The following is a 20,630-nucleotide window of genomic DNA, read 5'->3' on the forward strand; positions in this document are numbered from 1 at the left end:
GTCACTTTGTTAAACTGTAGAGTTGAAATATCAACATCAAAAGGGACAATGCAGAGATCAAAATCCCATAATGCAATTCACAACCGTACATAATCGGAAAACACGGATAATAAACAGATATTTTTTACTGTGTACATTATTATTATTTTTTTTACATTTGTTTGACACTGACGAGGCTAGCCTGTGTGTGTGTGTGTGTGTGTGGTATATTCATATGACCTTGTTACCATAGAGCTCAATGCTTTCACACTGCCGTCATTCAGACTGACTTCAGCAGGTGTGTCACGCATGTCTATATTTGCCACAGTGGTTTAAATGTTATCTCTGATCTCGAACAGATGGGGTAGCCTTACCACAACTCAGTTTTCCCCTCCTAGAGAGAGATGTATGTCAAAGGATCATCAGATTGGATATTCAGGTTCATAATGTCGCTCTATATGATTACATTTGCATGTAGAGAACTCTCAAATGTCTGTTGATCAGTTTTTGCTAGTTATCATATTGTTAAATTTTGTTTCTTTGGTTGATCTTATGTTCAACTTTAAATCGATAAGAAAAGAGTAATTACTAGGTCACTGTAAAGAAAACACTACGCACATACAGATGAGCTGCATTGGAAATGCATTGGAAATATACTACAGTAGTTAGTATATAGGCAAATCACTGTTCAATTCAATTCATCTTTATTCCTGTAACGCTTTTACAATGTAGATTGTGTCAAAGCAGCTTAACATAGAAGTTCTAGTAAATTGAAACTGCTTCAGTCCAGTTTTCAGAGTTAAAGTTCAGTTTAGTTTAGTTCAGTGTGGTTTAACTTTTACTGCTGAAAGTCCAAACATTGAAGAGCAAATCCATCGATGCGCAGCTCCACAAGTCCCAAACCAAGCAAGGAAGTGGCGATGAACAAACTTCACCAATTGCCGAAAGTGAAGGAATAAAAACCTTAATAAAAAATGTGAAATTACACTGTTTCAATTTACTAGAACTTCTATGTTGAGCTGGTTAAAGACAATCTGCATTGTAAAAGCGTTAAAGAAATAAAGATGAATTGAACTGAATACACATTTGTACTTTGTAGGTAATAATTTGTACCTTTTAATGACCTGATAGGAACAAAAATGGACCTTTTGAAAAGCTATACGGCCCCAGTGACAGATTTTGTACTTTTATTTCTGCATTGTAAAGAATGATATGACAAATAGTCAGGACAACAAATGTTTTTAAGTGACATTAACTTATTTTAATAAGCTAATCATGTTATAACTGCATACAACACAGTTTAATTGAATATGTTTAGTCAGTATGGCTGATGTAAGTTAAGACGACTAGAAAAGTCAACTAAAACATTTAAAGTAGCAACATTTATTTTTAGTGAGTGTAGAATGCACCTTTTTTTTTTTAAATGGTTATCTTTGTAATTATTTACCCAAAATAGGGAGCTATTTAAAGGAGTAGTTTACCTAAAAATTTAAATGAACATGAAAATGAACAAGATCATCATGTCTTCACAAGTGTTTATTCAAATTCATGCTAGCTTGTGTGCTGTTATTGTGTGCTAGCTTGTGTGCTGTTATTATTAAAGGTCATTTCATTTGTTCATTGGGGGTCAACTTATAACAAATTAACTTTTTTGTCAAATTATAAAATAACCTACAACGTAACCTAAACTATATTGCTATCATCTCTGTCTAACATGTTACATTTTTAGTGTTTTTTGTACAAACCATCCCGTTTGCATTTAAAGAAACGCACCAGTCATGCTTGTTTAGGTTTGTCTTGTTTTAGAACATTTCCTGCAGTTACTTGGGCATGAGGAGGTCAATGCCACAGGAAAACAGGAAGTTCTGAGACCATGGCATACTTTGCTAACAGGAAGTCTACAGCTTTGAGCAGGAACCGTATTCAAGATTGGTGAGTGTTAATTACATCACTCTCTTCCCTTTCTCTTTACATTATAAAAGCAATTAGTTGGCTTTACTTTAAAAAAGTGAGTACACCAGTTGACGTAAAATTATGCAAATTAAATAAACAGCGCAAAATTATGCAAATTAAATTACTTAACAGTTCCAAATTACAACAGGTTTACTGATAAGAAAAATCCACCTGTTACTTTTAAGGAAACTGCTTAAATATTTCCATCAAATGGTGGTCAAACTTTTCTTTTGGTGGTCGTAGATGATTAGGTTGGATTTAGCCTTAGCTCAGACATTCCCGTCTGCATCAAACTAACCATACATACAGGATTAATTAAAGATAGGTCTAGAATGTAAAATGCTCATAGTAAATAATAGCATTTGCCATTCAATGTACAGCTAAACAAAATGTACAAGCAGAGCAGAAAAGTTAAGTATGTTCTGACCCCCCCCCAAAAAAAACAACGTTAGAGAAGCTGAATTTAATGCTCTTATGCATAAAAAGTATTGTTACAAAAACCAACTCGAATCTAAAGTCCGTTGACGCCAATGTGGCTGCGCTAGGACTGGGAATGGCAGTTGGCAGGAAGCACAGTGGTTGCTAAGTGGTTGCTAGGCAGTTGCTAAAATGTTTATGGCATTGCTAGGTGGTTGCTAAGCAGTTGCTAGACAGCAACGCTTGTGTACATGTTTGATCAAATGCTAATACTTAGTAGGCATTTCTAGCATATGTTATTGCACTTAGATAATCATTAATTGCATGTAGCTAATCGTTATTAGCTCTTGGCTTATCATTGTTACCATGCATAGTACACAGGAAGTCCCATTTGCTAAACGAGCCAATACCTAGGTCCCTACAATGTTCTGATGTAGAGATATTGCTGTTTTTAAATGGTTGCTATGTTAGCCTGTTTTATTGCTATGGGGACAATTGACAGCTTAGTGATGGAACATGAAAGCTTCTTGACAAAATCAGTGATATAAATCAACCCTGATGTCTCTGACAGTCTCCATGACAGTCAAAAACTGGACTTTGACATTATTTAAAAATGGCTTATCAGTAAAAAATATGGAGTTTAAGTCATGGAGCTTATGGCTTGCCATATTTAGAGAAAAATAATGCTTAAAATTATTTATTGGAAAACTATTAGTCTGATAAACCTGAAAAGCAACACAATCTAATGCAGAACACAACTTTTGGCCAAATTTGAGGCTTGTATAATTTTTTTTATATATCGATTATTAAAATGAAATATTTACATGTTTTATTAAAAAACTATGAATCTTATCGGCACGAGGAGATGTAGCAACAATCTTAAATGCAAAAGGCACATTTTGACCAAACTTGGGCCTTGTAGCATGAACGGCCTAAAAGGAGATACGTTTGGTTTCCAGGACAGAGTAGTATAACAGTTTGTTGGCTTTCCCAGTCTTGAACTCTACCAGCTGACAGCTTACCTTCATGTGGACCGCTTGACCGATGGACTTGGGACACAGAGTGGAGTTGACCGTGACAATGGGTTTCGAGTCCGGTGAAGAACGGTTCCAGAAACTAGGTAAAGCAAAACAATAAATAAATACACAACAGGCTGAAAATGTGGTGAAATCACGTGGCTGCGACTGCTTTTTATTTTAGATTGCTTTTGAAATCAGTTGGGTTAAGGGACAGGGGTGGGTCAGTCAGTCGGTCAGTCAGTCGACAGCAAGCTGGCCTGGTCAGCTGAAGTGTAAATTGCACCCTCTGGTGGAGAAGAGGCCATGCGAGAGAAATTTGAGATCATCAAAAAGTGTACACCGTGGCCTCTGGCGGATTTGCAAAAATAAAAACTGCGAAAAGTCGAACTCCGTTTTCAAATTTCATTGTCCCCAAAAATATAGACCTGTGTACCGTAAATATAGATCATAATGAGCCTGGGTTGAAAGCCTCAGACTTTTTTTTTTTCTGAAAAGTGTTTTTATTGAACGTGTTATGAAACATGCAGTACAAATAGCTTTTAACTTTTTCTCTTTTTATTTTTAGACAACAAATAAACAAATCCCACCTCAAACTTTTTTTTAAATATATATCTTGCTTGCTGTGCAGAAGTTCCTCTTGGTTTTGGACTTGCCACACCTGCCAAAGCTAATCTGAACTCTGATCAACAGGGGCAAGTTTCAGCCTGTTCCCTCTCACTGTTCTAGAATCAGCTCGCAAAGCCCAAAACAATCATGATGTCTACAAAACTGATCTCAGGTCATAATAACACAGGCTACCTGCTATTTTAGCCCCACCTAAACATAGATCAAACAGCATGGCTGGAGTGTACTGCACTGAACAAGAACTCACATTTGGCAGCATTAGATATAAAAGTAATGCAAAGTAATATCCCAGTCTTGTTGACATTAATCATCAGTCCCATGGTATTGTTAGCAGCAGAGTTAAAAAACAAAAAAGTGCTCACAAGTGAGGTACTGATGACCTTTGACCTTCCGTAGAGCACTTTGAATAGCTTTGCCAACCTCCATTCTTTTTCAAGACAAACTGCTTCTCTCGGCAAGGTAAGAAAGCACAATGAGATATTACTTCACCTCACCCAGGGGAGATCTGTGCTATATATCACGTTTTTGCCCAGCTAATATTTTTACTGCTCATTTTACACAGTGACAATGGTGGGGAATGTTGTCCGGCAATAAACCGTTTCAGACTAATAAATACTGAGGACAAAACAAATTAATTAAACAGCTAAATGTATCAGACAACTACAGTAATATATAACATCATACAAGTAACATATGATATATATACTTGTCATTGAAATATTTCATATGGCATATTCTATTTATGTTATATATTGTTATGATGATGATTATTATTGTTGTTATTATTATTAATATTATTAATAATCAACCCCAAACATAGTTCCAAACGTATATGAGATGAATATGTTTTTCTGCTGAACTCAAAAGAGGAAATCCCTTTCACTGAGATCCATAGTAGGAAAACAAATGCCAAGTCAGTGGTTACTGGTTTTTCCTCATCTACAATGATTGGCTAATTAGAATAATCAGTCTCATGTTCCTGTCCAATCAAATCACAAATAAAAAATTGTATCCTATAGATAATCCTCAAGACCAAAAGTGCTTTATGAACAGCAAACTGGTAGAGAAGCATTAAATGTGTACAAGAAGATACAAAACAAACCAACTGCTGGACACTCATAACTTGTTAGAAAGGTTATGAAGTGCATTTGAATGTAATATATCATCTAATATAGCTAATATATCATCACAGCCTGGTTTTGCTCCTTAGGTAAATAATCAACCTGCATTCAGTTGGCTTATTATAGGCACATGCATATAATAATGTAACATGTTCTGATGTTAATTGTTTATTTAGGGGTTCTTCACCTTTTTAATGTGATAGGACAGTCGAGATTATAGACAAGAAAGTGTGAGAGTGAACGGATCGGCAAAGAACCTTGAGCAGGGAATCGAACTTTCATTTTTGGTTAAAGTATCCTTTAATCACATTTAATTGTAAATATACATGTATACTGTATGTGTATGTTACAGTTTATGTTATTAAAAGTCTTTATTTTCACATTTGAAATGTTATCATTTTTATTTTATCATAATTATTATTATTTCTCCTATTAAAACATTATAATTATATAGAGTTTGTTTAATTATTATGTTTACAGAAATTTCTTTTATGATTTAAGGGTTTAATTAACTAATTAAAATAACACAATTTTTAAAATATTATTATTATTATTATTATAAAAATTTTGTGGCTAGTCTTGCACACCATGAGTGTATTTATTTGATCCACAATTAAGCAAAAACAGTAATATTGTGAGTAAATTAATAGCAGAAAAAAGTTCTAGCCCCTCATTACCCATTTTTGTGCCACAATTTATATGATCCAGCCATTATGTTACTTGGAAAAAATTAAATTAACAAACAATTTACAAAATTATTCTGCAATTTTTTTTTATTTATTATTTTTTATTGTTTTTATTTTTATTTATTTATTATTATTATTTTATTTTATTAATTAATTAATTATTTAATTGATTAATTTATTTTTATTTAATTTATTTTTATTTATTTTTTACAATTATTTTTAAACTTATTTCATTTATTTATTTGTTTTTATTTATTTTATTTTAAAAATTTATTTATTTATAAAAATTATTTTTTTAATTCATTAATTAATTTTTTATTATTTAAATTTTTTTATGTATTTATTTATTTATGTTATTTTTTCATTTGTGTAATTAAATTAATTATTTTTATTTATTTTATTTTCAAAATGTGTTTATTTGTTTATTTTTATTTTATTTATTTTTAAATGCATTTATTATTTTAAATTATTTATTTACATTTATTTTCTTTTTAAAATGTATTTATTTATTTTTAATTTTTAAAGTAATCAATTTATTTATTTATTGAAAGTCTAAATAATATGTAAAATCATTTAATACAAATCTTTTTTTAATGCAATTTTTTTAAAATTAAATTACATAGAATAATTCATGACCCAGTGCTTCTATTTTCCGGTTATTTCCGTAAGTTGTAGGACATGTAAGTTCACGCATGTTGTTATTATTATTATTATTATTATTATTATTACTATTTATTTATTTATTTTTTATTATTATTGTTAGTATTAATATTATTACTAATAAAAAATCATTTGTGACCCTGGACAACAAAAACAATAGCCAAAAATACATTGTATGGTTAAAAAATACATCTTTTTCTTTAATCTTTAATGCCAAAGGTCAAGTGACCATTCCATGAAGATATTTTGATTAAAATAGCATTATTTATTATCATTAGAACTATATAGTGATATTTCCATATCGTATTGGTATTGTTATTCTGAAAAAGTTATATATATATTTGTTGTTGTTATAACTTGTTCAACCTTAAGCTGAAAATAGTGTTTACAGCACAAAATTGTACGTGTAAATCCCAATAAAACCTGAGCTTGCAATGGCTACAATAGCTTACTATTTCAAGTGGAAGAATAACGCTGTTCGTTTTAAGATTCATTTTTAAACATACAATGAATATTATATTAGATTTGAATAATTCATGACCCAGCGCTTCTATATTTTCCAGTCATAGTAAGTTGTAGGATATGTCAGTGGCTGCCTGCGTTTCCTCTGCTCTGTGTCTGTCTGCGCTTATCTTCATCTGACATTTGGAGCATGTGTGAATGAGGCGGTGGCGCGCGGAGCTGCCATCCCTCAAACACCAGGGGAAAGCCAAGTGACACAGCAGTTCCCGAGATGTGTTTTTAACTCGTCAGTCTCTTCACAGAGGAATTGTCTAATGTAAGTCCAGCCATCATGACATCGGTTTGGAAGAGACTTCAGCGCGCTGGAAAAAGAGCGTCGAAGTTTCAGTTTGCCGCGTCCTTTCAAGAACTCACCGTAGAGTGCACTAAGAAGTGGTAAGACATCAGACTTTATCACTTTATTGTCACACTGCTGTCACGAATGCACATTATTTACAGTGCCGTGTATGTTTAACATTACAAGTTTGACGTAACTGCAGTAACACCAGTTTAGCGAGTGACGCAACGCTCCTATTATAAACAACGCTGAAACTCGTGCGCTTGTGTTGAAGCCTATATGTGATGTAGTCGATATATAATGTAATGTTAGCCTTGTTTATTGTCACTGAGGTGTGGTTAGTTATATTTAAAGTAGTTATATTTCAAGAAGGAATGATATCTGAGAGCTTGTTTACTCTGACGAGCACTTTTTTGTTTGCAGTAGGCTAGTAATGAGTTTTGTTATTAGTAGCCTATACCTTCGTTCACTTCCGTTTTACTTTCAGTTCTTCTGTTCTTATGACCAATCATTGTAATAGGCATCTTCAATGACACAGCACAGTCATTAGCCGCTACAGAGCTTTTTGTTTGATTTGCTTGTACAGATCGAGAGAGACTTACAAATGCTGATCAATGAAGCTCCGAGTTCCAACTGTGGAAGCATTAAAGGGATAGTTCACTCAAAATTGAAAATCAACACAATTCTTGAGTTTTTTTTGGGACAACTTAAAATTTTATGTTCAGTCTACTTAAATTTGTAAAAACAATTACGTTAACGTAATCGATGTGGCGCAGTGGGTAGCGCTGTCGCTATAACAGCTAGAAGGTCACTGGCTCGAGCCTCGGCTGGGTCAGTTGGCATTTCTGTGTGGAGTTTGCATGTTCTCCCTATGTTCGCGTGGGTTTCCTCTGGGTGCTTCGGTTTCCCCCGCAGTCCAAAGACATGCCCTTAATAGTGAATTGGGTAAGCTAAATTGTCTGTATTGTATGTGTGTAAATGAGTGTGAATGGGTGTTTCCCAGTGATGGGTTGCAGCAGGAAACACATACGCTTCGTAAAACATATGCTGGATAAGTTGGCGGTTCATTCCGCTGTGACGACCTCTGATTAATTAAGGGATTAAGCCAAAAGAAAATGAATGAATAATCGATTTGTGTTGCACCATGCATTTTTTTACAGTGCACGCTCAAGTAGTTCCAGATGTGTATGAGTTACTTTAAATAGTTGAACACAGAAGAAGATATTTTGAAGAAAGCTGAAAACTGGTAACATTGATTTCCATAAAAGGTAAAATAAATACTGCAAAAGCAATGTTTCCAGCTTTCTTCAAAATATCTTCTTTTGTGTTCAACAGAATAGGAGAATTTACCAACCTACGTCACACATGGCTTCACATGGGTTCAACCACGCATACTGGTTGCAAAAAAGACCGGTTGCAATAGCAAACATGTTGTGTTGTGGGTAGGATGCCAAATTAGAATTCAAAACTTACATTTTACCGTACACCACTAGGCATGGGCCGGTATAAGATTCTGACGGTATGATAACCTTGGATAAAAAAAAAATCACTGTTTCACGGTATCAGAGTATTGTGATTACTGCTCTAAATATATTTTATTTTTAAATGTCTGGGTAAAAAACAAAAACTTTTTCCCCTTTGAACACAATATATTTTATTTTTGGAAAGATTTATGATATTTTGGAGCAGTAAACATGTCAGGCTAAATAATTCAAATGAATCATTGACTTCTGCTGACTTCATTTGTTTCAAAAACACTGATTTCTTTACAATTTAAAACAGCTTAAAATCGGCTTTAACGGCTTTAAATCTTTGGACATTTTTTCTGCTGGAGACACTGTTGTCATAAAAAACAAAAAAATGTAAATAAAAACCTTACACATACCTTAGGAACGATATTACACAAAATTTTGGCAGTTTTAAAACCTTGACTTTTCCAAACCGCGGTACACCTTGAAAACGGTTATCGTCCCATGCCTATACACCACACTGCTTTTAATGCCAACCTCAGATGTATTTGGCTAACAGCCATCAGTAGAACTGAATGGAGTGAGGACCTAATTAAAAATGCTGGACTCTGCAGTTCTCATTTTAATTCAGTTAAGTTCACTCTATGCTGAATCATACACATTACTCATTTTTCATTGCAGCGATGTAAATGTAAAAACGTACGTTCACATACCCTGCTGTACAGGTGCAGTTCGCAGTCAGAATGCAGTAGTTTTGCTTGTGGATGATTACCCAGGCCTTGCACAGTTCCGTCTTCTTTCCTTGTCTTTGGCTAGGCAGAACCTCGGTTTTTAGCACTGCAAAGTTTTGAATCTGGTAATCATGGAACATTATTTCTTGCTCATGACCACACAGAACAAAATTGTAGGCATCGAAAGACTTGTAGGCCTTTAACTTCTATCTTGTAAAATCACTTGAAGTTTCAATGAGATAGTTGTATATTTCTGGCTGGATGCTTGGCCATTTCGTCTTATCCATTATCCATTAGGAGGGTGCTATCGAACACAGCTTACTTTAACGTTCAGACGAACACAGCTCACTTTAACGTTAATTTTGCAGAATACCGGTAACTGTGCTTATCACTGGGTGACAAGCTGTTATAATACGCTGAAAGCATTATGTAAATAATATATATAATATGTAATCAATATAACTCTCTAATACAACAACAAACTCTGTACTGCATCGGATGTCATTCCCTCAATGTAAATGCTAGCGCTCCCGTTTTTTTCTGCAACCTCACTGGGTGCGCATGCTGCATGTTTACAAACTGGTAATTCGACTATAAAGAAACTCATTAAGGGTTGAAACAAGTAAAGGGTGAGTTAATGATGACAGACTTTTAATTTATGGGTGAATTATCCCATTAAAATCTAGTCATGCACTCACTTCTTTATAGGTTATTTTTCTTCAACTACTCCACCTTTGTTTAGATTGCAGTTCTACACACTCATAAAGTGCATATTGGGATGCTTTAAAACAGTTTTTGGAGGAGTACTTGTCAAGCACTTGTTGCTCAATAATACTGCACAATACATTTTAGCCTATAAATTTTAATTCAATCATTTGAGCATAAGTATTTAGACTGAAAGTTTGTTAAGATCACAAGACACAAAATAAGACAAACATGTCATATTTTTGACTTTCCACAAGATATTTATGTGTTGAGGATTTTTTAAATAAATTCGTCTGCTCTCACTAGGATGTACACTTTCAAATATACAAAAATGTACTTGAATAAATTTAGTCAAATGTACAAAAGGTAAAATTATTAGTCCTCCTGTGAAATGTAAGAAAAAAATTCAAATGTTTTCCCAGAGCAATGATATTTTCACAGTATTTCCTATTATATTTTTTCTTTTGAAGGTAGTCTAGTGTCTCTGTTTGGCATCTGAGGTGCTGATCAACAAGTAAATAAGATAGCAGATTGTGTTCTTTTCTTCATGAGAGTGTATAAAGTACTTACAGGGTTTTGTAAATATGCTTAAATGTGACTTAATAAACATAATCAGTTCAATAAAGTCAATAATTTATTTTAAGATTATAAAGTCTACATTGTAAGCTACAGTATGTCCTATTTGTAAATCTTTACCACTCTAACATAATTCATCATCATAATTCCATGTGCATTAGCATGGAGACATTGCATTTGTTTTTTTGTAATCAATATACCATCAAGACAATGATTGTAGAAGCATAATCTTATTTATAAAGTGAGTTGATATGATAGTGATCCTCCAACAAAGACAGGAAATGGGCTTTTATTTAGTTTCCGGCAATACGGAAAGAAATCACATCAATTTTTGTGATATATTGTGCGTGTTAACAGATAATAACAGATCATTTCCTAAAAGCAAACAGTGTCCAGGATATAGTTTCTACACAAACAAGCGCAACTCCATACTATTTTAGACCTTATCAGTCAGTGTGTTAAAATGAATGTTGCTGAACAGAAGAGTTAATAAGCGAAAAGGCTGGAACAGTTAGAGATGTTATATATATATATATATATTTTTTTTTTTTTTTTTTTTTTTTTGTGCCAACTTGGCATCAAACCATGGAATGAAGACAGCAATTGCCATAATAAGACATAAATGCCTTTATAATTGGATAAAGCTATTGTTCATTTTAAGACTCCACATGTTTGCATATTTTGTAATACATAGTTTATTGTTGTTAAAATGGGTTGGTTAGCCTTGCACACAGAGAATGCATTTACTTGATCCATAATATAGCAAAAAACTAATATTGTGAAATTATTTAAGAGCAGAAAAAAGTACTGGCCACTCATTACACATTTTTGTGCCATAATTTTCACAGTTAATTCAGCCAATATGAAATATACAAAAAAATGTAAATAATTTTTTTTAACAATATAATCAGAATTTTAGATTTAAAGTCTTAATAATGGATATATATACCTGTTGATTACAAGCTATGGACAATTTCTGTTAAAATATGCAGTTACACCCATATTATTGAACATATTTTACATAATTGCAACATATTTAGCATATTTGCATAATCGTGAGGTTTGAATAAAGGTATTAGTGTAATAAAAGCAAGTGTATTTCATAGGGATGTAATGATTCTGGTTGAAAATAATAGAAATGCTGTATAACTCGCGATACATGTTTTGAATAGAGGGGGGCGCTGTGTTTACCGGTGCAAACTCGCTTTACCTGCACATCAGCGGTGCAAAAGAGGTGGGCGGCAGAGTAAAATGACAGCCGTGAAGTGCGCCAGACAAAACACAAATTGTGCAAATACTGCGAAAAGACGTTTACTTACAGCAGGGGTCACCAAACTTGTTCCTGGAGGGCCGGTGTCCTGCAGATTTTAGCTCCAACCTTAATCAAACACACCTGAATGAGCTAATCAAGGTCTTACTCGGTATACTTGAAACACCCAGCCAGGTGTGTTAAGGCAAGTTGGAGCTAAACCCTGCAGGGACACCGGCCCTTGAGGACCGAGATTGGTGACCTCTGACTTACAGTAACAGAACAACTAATATGATGCACATAAACCAACAGCACAGGGAAAAACTACTGTCACAGATGTTTATACGCAAAAAAACTATCAATAAGCCAAACCACGCGGACCGGATGATTTGCAGCTCCGCTTGCTCTGACAAGTGCTACGGAGATCCCACTGTGCATCAGTGTTTTCATAGCGAAAGTGTGAAGATGTTTTTCAGACTAAAAGAGAAAGTTGTTCTGTTACATAAGCAGCTATTAGATTATTTTTACCCTCTCCTTTTCAAATTAGTTTATGCATATTTTCATAATTTGCTTATTATTATTGAATATTTAAAAATGTTCAAGATTATCTCTTCTTAAGTGTATCACACTGATATTTAAACTAATTAATTATGCAATTAATATGAATTATTCACCTTCATAATCATGTTCAACTCTTGTCTCTATCCTACTCTATAATTAGTCATTTTATAATCAGGTTTTTTTATGCCAGTGGCCAGTCGCTTGTATCAGAGAGTCTATTGACCACCTCTGCACACCCTGCTCTCTGGTTTAGGAAAGGCTTACCTCTCCACACCAGCCATCTCAGTCTCCAGTGAAAGAGTTTTTTCATCAGCAGGGGACATTGTAAATGTGCAAAACCCTCAGCTTATGCCAGAAAACATAAATATGCTAATATTTCTTTTTAAAAATGTCAAATCCCAGCACAGTCACAGTTTTAGTTTGTTTATATTAATGAGTCTTCTTTAGTTTGTATTATTCTTTTTTGGGCGGGGAGTTTATTTGTTATTAAAATGCCAATTTGGTTATGGAAGAAGTTATATAACTTTGCAAAAAATGTGCAGCATTTAAGGAAACAATGAAAGGGCTCTTCACCTTAAATTTGTTTTAAATAGTTTTGTTTAAAAATCGTGACCAAATCATATCGTAAGATTAGCATCGTGAATTGTATTGAAACGTGAGTCAGGTTAATCATTACATTACGAAGTAATACAATCACATTTCTCAGCATTTCATTATACAAGAAAGATTTGATTGGCTGATGCTGTGAATATGTCATCTGACATCCCCTGTGATGTAACAGCTGACCTCAGAACAGCTGTACGATACATTAATTTCAATGACTGAGCTATATTTTGGATGTTAAATGCGGTTAGTGTTCAGTGTTTCCTCTAGGCTTTTTTCCAGCTGTGGCGGCAGGCCTTTTTTACACAGATCTACTAACTACCTGTTGCGTTATTTCAATGACAAATGTCGTGAGCACAGTATTACGAGTCAAGAATGCATTTATGTAATACCCTACAGCAGGGGTCGGGAACCTTTTTTCAGCAAAGAGCCATTTCTGAGGGGGGGGATATAACATAACAAAACCTTTGTTTATGTCCATGCACAATTCAAAAATAAGCAAATATGACGCATCACAATGTATTAAGAAAGGACAGTGTTTATAATTGTTTTTTCTTTTTGCCATCGCCACTCATGAAATGTTTGAATTTACATGCGTGAGGTTACCATAGAAATGTAAGTTGCTCAACCTTTATTGGTGTCACGATTCAAGTTAAACCACAGCGCCACACATGTGCATTGATTGAAACATCCTTTTATTTTAAAGTCCTTATTCATTTTGCTGTAAAAATACATTATAAATGTAATTGTAATTGTATTCTCAATGGAAAACTGATTTTGAGTGACAGTTATAATTTTTAAAACTTTATAATATTGTTGAAGAGAGAAAACAGGAGAGCCACATATTTTTAGTCAAAGAGCCACATGTGGCTCCCAAGCCATAGGTTCCCTACCCCTGGCCTACAGCATGCGAATCTCTTTGCTTGTGCGCCGATTTCCTCTGCTCATGCACAAAACTTCTTGCATGCCCCCTCAAATACGCGCTGCTCAAGCGCAGGTCTTCTTGTGCGCTCGCAAATAAACGGTGCTGAAGTGTGATTTAGTACGTTTATGTAACGAGTACGTCTCCAACATTTATTAGATTTGCTAGGAATATTTATGAATATCTCCAATAGACCTGCAGAGCGGTATTAATGGGTCCTGAAGTAGAGTGAAACGGCTATACGTCATGTTTGCTGGCCTTTTGCACCTGTCAGTCAGTCAGTCAGTCAGTCAGTACGTAACCTTAAAGGGTTAAACAAATGATGCACAGCACTACTACAGGCGGTTACAGAAAAGATCACGCTGTTATAATTCACTTACCCTTTAATACGTTTTGGTGCGATTATCACCCGCTATTAAAAAAAATAAGATGTTTTGAATGAGAAGCTGTAATGTAGCAGTGGCGGGATGAATTTTGGCGTGGCGCCCCGCCATGGAAGAATGAATGTAAATTCATTTATAAACCATGGTGTTACCAGACTGACTAGTTGATTCATAGTGTTCGAATTGGGTTATCATTCAACACATATTACATGTATATACATTTATGTAAACATTGTACACCTTGTAAATGCACCAGCTGTCTAAGGTAGGGCAAGGCAGGTTTATTTATATAGCACATTTCATACACAATGGTAATTCTAAGTGCTTTACATAAATGAATAAAAGAAACATAAAATACAAGTATAGGACAGTAAAAACAACAAAGAATCAAACTTAAGATTGAAAAATTAAAATGTGATAAAACAGATTTTAAAGGAATGAAAAAGGAAAGACATAATAATGCGATCTGTCGGACATAGCACAGTGCTCATTCAGTAAAGGCCCAGCTAAACAGATGTGTTATAAGTCTAGTCTAACCCTTTCTTCTCGCATAGTTTTATAGCACAGTGCTTCAGAGCGGCTTTATATCAATGCATGTGCCATTTCTCAGTCTATTTCTGTGGAGCGCATGACTCTGTCAGCACGCCGCTTGGCCTCTTGCATCCATTCACACAGCTGCTGCCGACACTGACCTGCAATACGAGACCCAGAGGCCCACCATTCTGCCACTCCACCTTTCCTTTCCTTCATTGCCACTTCAGATGCCATGTTTACATGCGGAGATATCATTTAGACTTTCGTCAGTTTGAGGAAATTATTTTATAGAAGCACGTTTATTGAGTTGATCAGCATTTTTCCAGGTGTGCTACTGAGTGATAGATGCCTGGGATAGGCAAATCATGTGGGTTTGCAGTTGAAGTCAGAATAATTAGCCCGCTGAATTATTAGCCATCGTGTATATTTTTCCCCAATTTCTGTTTAACGGAAAGACGATTTTTTTCAACACACTTCTAAACATAATAGTTTTAATAACTAATTTCTAACAGATTTATTTTATCTTTGCCATGATGACAGTGGATAATATTTTACTAGATATGTTTCAAGAAACTAGTACACTACCTGACAAAGTCTTGTTGCCTATCCAAGTTCAACAAAAAGTAATAACTTGACTTTCTAGTTGATCATTTGGTATCAGAGGTGGCTTATATGAAAGGCAAAGACCTCTAGATTACGCTTATTTTACCAAAATAAAATATGATCATGCCTTGATTATTTAATTGGGACAGTAAGGTCTGACTTTGCTTAGAAAAAAGTCTTGTCACTTAACAGAAATAAAGTCATGCTGCAGTGAAAAAAGAATTAATATTGTGTATGATTCCCATGAGCTTGGACGACTGCTTCCATACATCTCTGCAATGACTCAAATAACTTAATAAAGTCTCCCAGACTTCAACAAGATTCTTTGGATTCATCTTCAAATTCATCTTCATTTATCTTCTTCCTTCATCTTACCCCAGATATACTCAGTAATGTTCATGTCTGGTGAATGGGCTGGCCAATTCTGAAGCACTTTGACCTTCTTTGGTTTCAGGGAACTTTGATGTGGAGGCTGAAGTATGAGAAGGAGCGCTATCCTGCTGAAGGATTTGCCCTGTCCTGTCGTTTGTAATGTAATGGGCAGTACAAATGTCTTGATACCTCAGGCTGTTGATGTTGCCATCCACACAGCAGATCTCTCGCATGCCCCCATTCTGAATGTAACCCCAAACCATGATTTTTACTTCACCAAACTTGACTGATTTCTGTGAGAATCTTGTGTCCATGCGAGTTCCAGTAGGTGTTCTGCAGTGTTTGTGATGATTGGGATGCAGTTAATTAGGCGATTCATTGTATAAACGTCGATTATTTTGTTGATAATCGAAAAAAATACTCCTTAAGAGGACTAATAATATTGACCTTTAAATGCTTTAAAAAAATAGTCAAGAACTGCTTTTATTCTAGCTGAAATAATACAAATAAGACTTTCTCTAGAACAGAGAGCTCGCGGGCTGAAGTTGGCCTATGGTAACCTTTGATTTGGCCCACCGTCCCATCTGAAAAGAGAGGGAGAATGATATGTGGGTTTGAGTGAATGCAAAAAAAAAACTGAAATTAAATGATTTAATTAAATGTTGTAAATAGTGTCACTTGACAGATAGAGAACAATGCACAAGTTATCTGCAAGAAAATCAAAGCAGGAGCAGCTCGACTAGTGTATTCAGTAACTCCATTGTGTTATAAATGGGATTGTTTATTTTTACAGTAATAAATTCATTATGAAATGTTTAAAGTTATACTGGATTAGTTAATATTAATCAAATAAATTAGCAAATTCACCTTGGCAAATTCATTGTAATATGTTTTGCTATATATTCGGCCCACAGCCCTCAATAGAGTTTGGGTTTTGGCCCTTTATAAGAAAAACTTTGGGCATCCCTGCTTTAGAAGAAAAAATATTATAGGAAATACTGTTAAAATTTATTTGCTCAGTTAAATATCACCTGGGAAAGATTTGAAAATAAGTTCACAAGAGGATTCATAATTTTGACTTGAACTGTATATTACCAGATTAAAGGACCTGTAGGAGATGAGAGATGCATAACTGCCATCATCTGCATGCATAAATAGCGGTTGGTCATAGCTTGTAATTTTGTGTAATTACATCAATAATGCTGACAAAGCAGACATTGTTTTGTCATTGTCAGCTGTTCAAAATAAGCATTCCAGCATATCTGTTGATTAATAGCATGATGGGAAATGGCAAAAAAAATAGGTTAAAAAATGAGACTTTGGAAGCTAAAAGCACTTCCACAAGGAAATGGCTTAGTGTGTGCCAGTTTAACAGCTGACCTGATAGTGTTTGTGTGAAGAGAAGCCACACCCTCCATTGAGAGAGAGAGAGTGAGTGTGTTTGACGTACACACTGGGGAAAAGTAGAGCAAGTCTCATGTTATATTTCCCACAAGCATCTAAAGGAAACCCTCCTCACACTCTTTTACATGTTGCATACATTTTTGTCAATGGACAATCACTTCAATTATTTAGTCTCTTCATTTGGTCTTAGTATATGATGTAACTACAGAAGAGTCAAGCTTAAAATTATTGAAATTATTTGGTCATTTTAAAGTGAGATACTAATGGTCTAATCCAAATCAATGATTTATGCTAAGCTAAGCTCCCGCCAGATCGCGAGATAGGTTGAATGGATTAAAAATGGTAACTCAACTGTTTAAGGTTGTAAAATGAGCCTATTTCCAAAAAAAGTGGAGTGTTTCTTTAATGTTACAAAAAAATATTCGTATATTTATTGTTTTATTTGTTTGATACATAAAACAGTATATATTTTAATGTAATTATAAATATTAACATTGTTATTTTTCAATTATTAATGATTATATTATAATACATTTTTAAAATTATATATACTTATAACTGAGTTGTAAAATTTGCAACGTCTTCTATATATGTCAATCACTAACATTACAGCAATGTATCTATTTATTGATTTATATAATGTTACTATAATAGAATCCAAATTATTAAAATAATTGTAAATAATTTGAATATATTTCATGTTTTATTTCTGGTTAATAATTGTTTAAATTGTTTATAACTTTTCTTTATCTCAAAAGAATCCTGAGATTACCCTTTAATTCTGTTATGGAAAATTTCAGAAGATCACATGTATTCAATATTGGCCTGTCCTGTTTGTACACCATGATGAATCTCACGTTACTATTTTTATTAACCAAAACATTTTTGTTTGCCCATAGTGGACTTATAACCTCTCATTACATATACATTACACACAAAAACAGTGTAAGCCTGTTAGAACAAGAACAAATATATATTGACTTGCCCCTGAGCAAGCCTCAGCATTTCATACAATGAGACAGCTAATGTTTTCCTGTATGTGGGTCAGATGAGTAACCTAATAACCAAACTCAGTGCACATGATGGCCGTCCTTTTCGTACATATATGGAGACTAACCTCCTTAAAGCAATTCCCTGGGGAATGTTATCTGTGTGACTGCAAATCCTGATTATATTTTCACTGTTTTATGAGTCATGAGAAATTATGTTATATTTTGAAAGCATGTGGAATATACACTCACCGGCCACTTTATTAGGTACACCTTACTAGTACTGGGTTGGACCCATCTTGCCTTCAGAACTGCCTTAATTCTTCGTGGCATAGATTCAACAAGGTACTGGAAATATTCCTCAGAGATTTTGGCCCATATTGACATGATAGCATCACGCAGTTGTTGCAGATTTGTCAGCTGCACATCCATGATGCGAATCACCTGTTCCATCACATTCCAAAAATGCTCTATTGGATTGAGTTCTGGTGACTGTGGAGGCCATTTAAGAACAGTGAACTCATTGTCATGTTCAGGAAACCAGTCTGAGATGGTTTGCGCTTTCTGACATGGCACGTTATCTTGCTGAAAGTAGCCATCAGAAGATGGGTGCACAGTGGTCATAAAGGGATGGACATGGTCAGCAACAATATGCTGTAGCGTTGATAAGATGCTCAATTGGTACTAATGGGCCCAAAGTATGACTAGAAAATATCCCCCACACCATTATACCACCACCAGCCTGAACCACGGATCCATGCTTTCATGTTGTTGATGGCAAATTCTGACCCTACCATCCGAATGTCGCAGCAGAAATTGAGACTCATCAGACCAAGCAACGTTTTTCTAATCTTCTATTGTCCAATTTTGATGAGCCTGTGTAAATTGTAGCGTCACTTTCCTGTTCTTAGCTGACAGGAGTGGCACCCGGTGTGGTCTTCTGCTGCTGTAGCTCATCAGCCTCAAGGTTAAAGGTGTTGTGCGTTCAGAGATGCTCTTCTGCACACATACGAGTAGTTATTTGAGTTACTGTTACCTTTGTATAAGCTGCAACCAGTCTGGACATTCTCCTCTGACCTCTGGCATTAACCAGGCATTTGCGCAGAACTGCCTCTCACTGGATATTTTCTCTTTTTCTGACCATTCTCTGTAAACCCTAGAGCTGATTTTGCGTGTAAATCTCAGTAGATCATCAGTTTCTAAAATACTCAGACCAGCCCGTCTGACACCAACAAACAATACAACATTCAAAGTCACTTAAATCACCTTTTTTCACCATTCTGATGCTTGGTTTGTTTGCAGCAGATCATCTTGACCATGTCTACATGCCTAAATGCATTGAGTTGCTGCCAATGTAATTGGCAGATTTGAAATTTGCATTAACAAGAAGTTGTACCTTATAAAGTGGCAGATGAGTGTAGATGTAATGTTACATGCTCAGTACTCAATCTTAATTATTTGTTAGGTGTGATGATAAAAGTGTGCAACCAGCCTTTATTATTCTGTGTTATAATGTTTTTTGTCATTTGCAGGCAGCCAGACAAACTGCGAGTTGTTTGGACCAGACGAAACAGACGCATCTGCAGCAAGGTGAGAGGCAGACGTGGGTTATTATTATTGCAACATCTATAGCTTTTAAGTCCGTAAGAATATATGACTGCGGCTATTTTATCTCAGCCTTTATTCATCTTAAAAACCATCTTATTCATCTTATCCAGAGTGATGCAAATGAAACTAAAACAAGTACATTATTATAATTTTAAGGGGACACAATAAAGATAGTGCTTTCAAAGCCATTTTAAATGCTAATCTTCAAAAAGTTGATGTCGAAATTGCTGGTCAATTCAACAAATGTACAAAAAAAATTTAATAATCAAATAATAATGAAAAATAATAATTTTCTGTAATTACTAATTATTTTATTAATCATTATAATTGTTTATTTATTATTATTTATTTTTTATTACTAAAGCTGTAAAGTTTATGACTGAATAGTATGTTGCCAAGACATGTTTTTGAAATGTAAGATTTTCAGATCTTTTAGAAAAGAAATCTCAGCATATACTAGGGTCATTATTAACCACACAGAAATCATTTATTCTTGTTTGCATAGCAGAAATGAACACTCCCTCTTAGCACACATAAAACAGTTGGTGCCAGTGTGATGTTAGAATTTCAACGCATGTAGTGTCACGAATACAGGACGTTTGCACTGATATAGATGAAGACTAATCCTTTCCTTTTTACATTTTTTTTTATTGTGCATGAGCA

At 34.5% G+C, this 20,630-nt stretch overlaps 1 protein-coding gene across 8 annotated transcripts in view; it reads left to right on the forward strand.

Annotated features, from left to right (window-relative positions):
• Window positions 1-7,089: 7,089 nt before the first annotated feature.
• ehbp1l1a (EH domain binding protein 1-like 1a) overlaps window positions 7,090-20,630 on the forward strand; it is an 86,610-nt gene continuing 73,069 nt past the window's right edge. For 4 of the 8 annotated variants that reach the window (XM_056461120.1, XM_056461122.1, XM_056461123.1 and 1 more), the window contains exons 1-2: window positions 7,090-7,356; window positions 19,892-19,949. In XM_056461120.1, coding sequence (XP_056317095.1) covers window positions 7,253-7,356; window positions 19,892-19,949 — 162 coding nt within the window. In that variant the 5' untranslated portion in view covers window positions 7,090-7,252. The remainder of the gene's footprint in view (window positions 7,357-19,891; window positions 19,950-20,630) is intronic. The other 4 variants (XM_056461128.1, XM_056461127.1, XM_056461124.1 and 1 more) reach the window with 1 other exon arrangement.

This window comes from Danio aesculapii, chromosome 7 (genome assembly GCF_903798145.1).
Source record: "Danio aesculapii chromosome 7, fDanAes4.1, whole genome shotgun sequence".
Classification (NCBI taxonomy): Eukaryota; Metazoa; Chordata; class Actinopteri; order Cypriniformes; family Danionidae; genus Danio; species Danio aesculapii.